Genomic DNA, 5,467 nt, shown 5'->3' with positions numbered 1-5,467 from the left:
GCCCTCACTGACACGTCTCTCCCCCAATCCCTTTCCAAGTTTTCTCTTAATCCCGCCCACAGTGGCTCCAGGCGTCGACTCATTGGCCATCCTGAGCCAGGGGGCGTGGCCTTTCCCGCCCCGGCCCCCCCTGCAGCCGGTCCGGACGTGGGCAGGCGGGACTCGGCCAATGGCGTCGGGGGGCAGGGCAGGGGCGGAGCCGGCCGGCGAGGGCCGGGCGCGGGCTGGGCGGGAGGGGAATGGTTACGCCACCCGCAGCTGTGTGACGCGGGGCGGGCGCGCGCGCACCCCGACGGGCGGGGAGGAGGCTATAAAACGAGAGGCGGGGCGCGCGCCGCGGCAGAAGGAGCGAAGCTCTGGCCCGGCGCGGTGTGGGCACTTTACGGGGACGCTGGGCCGGGCTCCGGGCTGTGTGGAGAAGTGAGCGCGCTCGCCTGCCCCCGTCCCCGCCACCCCGAGCCAGAAGGGCCGAGGCCCCGTCCTCCACGGCCCCGCCCGGCCGCGTCGCGCACTCGGCCCGCTCGCCGCTGCCGACTCTCGTGCCCCCGCCCTGCCGCCCCCTCGCCCCCGCCCAGCGGCCGGGTCTGTGGCGGACGCAGCCCCGAAGCAGCCCGTAAGTATCGAGGGGCGGCGGGCGGGCGCGGTCCGGAGGAGGAGGGGCTGCAGCGGCGGCGAGCCCCGCGCCCTCCGCGCTCCTCCGGGGCTCCTCGGGGCGGCGGCGGGGGCGCGGAGGGGAGCGGCGCCGGGGGCCGCCCGGGAGCCGGAGGCGGGGCGGGCCGGCGCGGCGGCTCGGCCCGGGCCGGGGCGCGTGACCGGAGAAGGGCGGCCCGGGCCGAGCCGACGGGCATCGGGGTTGGGGCGCCCGGGAGGAGCGGCGAGCTCGAGGGGATCGCTGGGGTGCGCGGGGCCGACAATGGTGCCGGGGAACCGGTGCTCCTCGGGCTCTGGCCGGGTCCCAGGAGCCGCGGGCGGGGGGCGGGAGCGGCGGGTCGGGTTACGGCGGGGGGAGGGGAGCGGGGCCCGGGGCTGCCGGCGCCCCGACCTGCGGTGCCCGGCCCGGGGGGGCTTGCTCTTGCATTGCTCGTGGCCGCCGCTGCCGCCTCCTCCCCCCCGCCGCCCCCCTCCTCTTGCCGGGGCCGCTGTAGTGCTGGCGCTCCGAGAGCTGTGAGCAGAAATCTAATGAGCTCCAACTGGCTGTTTATGTAATTCTTCCCACTCCTGTCTTAAGGCGTTGCTTTAAACTGCCTTCCGCCGAGCCTGGATTTCGCTCCGCTGCACCTCCAAGCAATTTGGCTTAATCAGCAGCTGCCTTTGCCGGCGCTCGGGCTGTTGGCTTGGAAAGTGTTTGTAGTTTGGGGGCTGCCAAGGGATTTTTTTTCTCCCCCTTTGTCACCACGAATATGGAAAATGGAACAGACGGATTCATACCAACTTGATTTTCAAATGTCCTTTTAAATCAATCTCAGGGTACAAAGAGATCCCCTTTGCAAATATCTTCTGTTTGCCCTTGATCTTTTCTTATCCCCACCCAGTGCTGATCCAGCAAACGTTTAAAGGTCGAGCTTATCGTCCATGCCTCTCTGGCTGTTCTCTTATCGTGACGGAGGGAGGTGGTTTTGAAAATCAGAATAAAACTCAGAACCCTGCCCCTTAAGCAGAATAATCAATAGAGTTTTGAAATTGATTGTTTCTTTTGTTGTCCTTACTGCCGAAGAGGTATTTTCAGATTTCGAAAAATACACGTTGAAAAGAAAAAGCACAGAGAAGCTCGCTTATTACATTGTATGCCCTTCGTATATTGAAGACCGCGACTGTGTAGGATAATTTGGTTCATAATTATCGTTCACTAGGATGGCAAGTCATTTAGTACCTTTAATTTTAGCATCATCGACTTTGGAAATTAAAATAATTTTCTTCTCAGATTTCTAAGTGTTTAATGGTAAAGCAGATTGAAGCAGTATATATCCAAAATGAACTGAAATATAGAATTCACTTCTAAACCGGTGAATACGAACATGACCAACTTCTAAAACTGGCATGTATATGTGTGGAGGTGGGTGGATGGGTATGCTGAATATAGTTTCCAGTAAATGTTCCTGTGAGAATTGAGGGAAGACAAAGAAGGCATACACTACATATTCTAGAGATATTTTTCCTCTTAGAGAACTCTATTCAGAAACAGAAAGCAAATAATAGGGTGACAAAAATACTGTTTTAACTCTAAATCCTAAGTTTTCCCATGAGATTTTGAACTTCAATAAACAGTTTTCTATCGTATGTTCCCTTATTTTGTGCTGATTATATTTTTCAGACTTTCTAGCTTGTTGGACTTTTTCAAAAGTTCAATTACTCGGGGGGGTAGAAAAAGGTTGCGGGACTTAACATTTATCTTACTTGGATGTGTTTGCTTTTGTTTGTTTGTTCTTCTTTAAGGAACAAGATCACTCAAGGTGAAGATAATCTACTAATACCAGCACTTTGAATGAAAATTTGTTTCTCTGCCACAAACTGAACACTCTTTTTTTTGTGTTGGGGAATTGAAACACAAATTAACTTTGTGGCATAGCAGCTATGCAGCTTGAAATCCAAGTAGCACTAAATTTTATTATTTCATATTTGTACAATAAGCTTCCCAGGAGACGTGTCAACATTTTTGGTGAAGAGCTTGAAAGACTTCTTAAGAAGAAATATGAAGGGCACTGGTATCCTGAAAAGCCATACAAAGGATCAGGGTTTAGATGTATCCACATAGGGGAGAAAGTGGACCCAGTGATTGAACAAGCATCCAAAGAGAGTGGTTTGGACATTGATGATGTTCGTGGCAATCTGCCGCAGGATCTTAGTGTTTGGATCGACCCGTTTGAGGTTTCCTACCAGATTGGTGAAAAGGGACCAGTGAAGGTGCTTTATGTGGATGATAATAATGAAAATGGATGTGAGTTGGATAAGGAGATCAAAAACAGCTTTAACCCAGAGGCCCAGGTTTTTATGCCCATAAGTGACCCAGCCTCCTCAGTGTCCAGCTCTCCATCACCTCCCTTTGGTCACTCTGCTGCTGTAAGCCCTACTTTCATGCCCCGGTCCACTCAGCCTTTAACCTTTACCACTGCCACTTTTGCTGCCACCAAGTTCGGCTCTACCAAAATGAAGAATAGTGGCCGCAGCAACAAGGTTGCTCGTACTTCTCCTATCAACCTCGGCTTGAATGTGAATGACCTCTTGAAGCAGAAAGCCATCTCGTCCTCAATGCACTCTCTGTACGGGCTTGGCCTGGGGAGCCAGCAGCAGCCACAACAGCAGCAGCCATCCCAGCCGCCGCCACCACCACCACCACCACAGCAGCAGCAGCAACAGCAGAAAACCTCTGCTCTTTCTCCTAATGCCAAGGAATTTATTTTTCCTAATATGCAGGGTCAAGGTAGCGGTACCAATGGAATGTTCCCAGGTGACAGCCCCCTTAACCTCAGCCCTCTCCAGTACAGTAATGCCTTTGATGTGTTTGCGGCCTATGGAGGCCTCAACGAGAAGTCTTTTGTAGATGGCTTGAATTTTAGCTTGAATAACATGCAGTATTCTAACCAGCAATTCCAGCCTGTCATGGCTAACTAAAAAAAGAAAAAAATGTCTCGTACAAGTTAAAATGCTCGGGCCCAAGGGGGATTTTTTTTTCACCTCCTTGAGATTTTTTTTTTTTTTTTTAAGCTTATAGTAAGGATACATTCAAGCTTGGTTACAAAAATAAAACATGCATCATTTTTCATTTGCCAACCAAGCACAAAGTTATTTTATACTGACTGTATATTTTAAAGTATACTCTCAGATATGGCCTCTTACAGTATTTAAGATATAGCAAAGACATGGCTGATTTTTTTTTTATAAAAAATTGGCACTAATAAGTGGGTTTATTGGTCTTTTCTAATTGTATAATTTAATTTAGTACAAAGTTTGTAAAATATCAGAGGATATATATATATTGTTTCTACGACATGGTATTGCATTTATATCTTTTTACTACAGTGATCTGTGACAGCAGCAGCTTCATGTTGTATTTTTTTTACTGAAATTGTAAAATATCCATCTTAAAGACATCAACTATTCTAAAAATTGTGTACAGGATATTCCTTTAGTGGTGGAATTAAAATGTACGAATATTTGCTTTTTCAAAAAAAATGTATTTTCTGTTAAAGGTTTAAAGATTTTTGCTATATATTATGGAAGAAAATGTAATCGTAAATATTAATTTTGTACCTATATTGTGCAATACTTGAAAAAACGGTATAAAAGTATTTTGAGTCAGTGTCTTACATGTTAAGAGGGACTGAAATAGTTTATATTAAGTTTGTATTAAAATTCTTTAAAATTAAAAACGCTTATTCTGGTCTTTATTTTTAACCTTTGCCAAAGCCCTGCCTCTGGAGTTACGATGTTGTAAATGCTTATGATGCAGAAAGGTCTGACTCAGTGAATTACAGAGGAATAATGAATGTAAAGCAGTTGCTCTCCTGCCGCGCCACGTAGTAGATTGCTGCGTACACAGTTGTCCCTGTCAAAGCTCCGTGACCTGACCAACGCCTGGGACAGCTTTATTTCCTTCAGCAACTCTCTTCAGTCCACATCTGTCTCCCCATGCTAGGGATGGTATGCCAAGGCCAGGCAACCTTATTTTATAGCAAGTTTTGAAATGTAGCATGCTGACATCTAAGATAATAAAAAGAAATTCTCTCATCTAACCAGAGAGGATTTATTTGAAATGTATATGGAGAGAGGCCATTGGGTCAGTTTTCGGTTTTTGCATGGAGATGAATAGCAAAACTTGCTTGGACAATGCAGCTGACTTAACTGTTTAAAAAGAAGATTTCTGTTTACTAATCCTTACCCTTAGAGTTCAGTCATTGGAGCTGGAGAGTTTACGATCAAAATCTATTCAACATTGGACAGGTTGCTGAACATTAGTATTTGTGTGTGTTTTCCCCACAAAAAAGTTTACATTCTGAGTTTTTTTGGCTTTTTTTCTTTTTTCTTTTTTTTTTTTTTTGCAAGTGCATAGCAAACTGCTGGTTTGGGAGGTTCAAAGGTTAGTCATCCATAATGTGTCAAATTGTAGTGGCTTAAGGATGGAGTTTTTTAAAAACCGATGAGTTGGCAGAGAGAGACACTATTTTTAAAGTAAAGTGATGAGTCATTTCACTGTTCAAATGTCCATTGATACAGTGTTGACAGTATTGGTGAGAAAATTGTCTTGGAAGAAAAAAATAACTCTTTACTTTTATAGTAAGAAACCAGCACTGTACGGGTTACTAGGGAAATAAATTTGGTCTCATGGGTTTTTTGGACACCAGTCTACAAAAGCCTTTTGTTTGTTAACCATGCAGTTTAGAGCAATAAAAAGTTGTAAGGAAACAAGCCCTGGAAATAACACAGCGAAGCTGTTGGTCAGCTCCATGGTGAAGCCTTTGTCCTGCAGTGG

The 5,467-nt window shown here is 47.2% G+C and overlaps 1 protein-coding gene across 1 annotated transcript; it reads left to right on the top strand.

Annotated features, from left to right (window-relative positions):
• Positions 1-250: 250 nt before the first annotated feature.
• TOB1 (transducer of ERBB2, 1) lies at positions 251-4,367 on the top strand. The gene is made up of 2 exons (XM_023652771.2): positions 251-613; positions 2,434-4,367. The coding sequence occupies exon 2, from the start codon at positions 2,572-2,574 to the stop codon at positions 3,607-3,609; it is 1,038 nt and encodes a 345-aa protein (XP_023508539.1). The 5' UTR covers positions 251-613; positions 2,434-2,571; the 3' UTR covers positions 3,610-4,367.
• Positions 4,368-5,467: the final 1,100 nt, after the last annotated feature.

The sequence above is a fragment of the Equus caballus genome, chromosome 11 (assembly GCF_041296265.1).
Source record: "Equus caballus isolate H_3958 breed thoroughbred chromosome 11, TB-T2T, whole genome shotgun sequence".
In the NCBI taxonomy this organism is placed as follows: Eukaryota; Metazoa; Chordata; class Mammalia; order Perissodactyla; family Equidae; genus Equus; species Equus caballus.
The sequence above is the reverse complement of the archived record's forward strand: the minus strand, read 5'-3'. Positions and strand labels throughout refer to the sequence as shown.

Coding starts and splice junctions, on each gene's coding strand:
- TOB1 (XM_023652771.2), top strand. CDS start 2,572: ATGCAGCTTGAAATCCAAGTAGCACTAAATTTTATTATTTCATATTTG.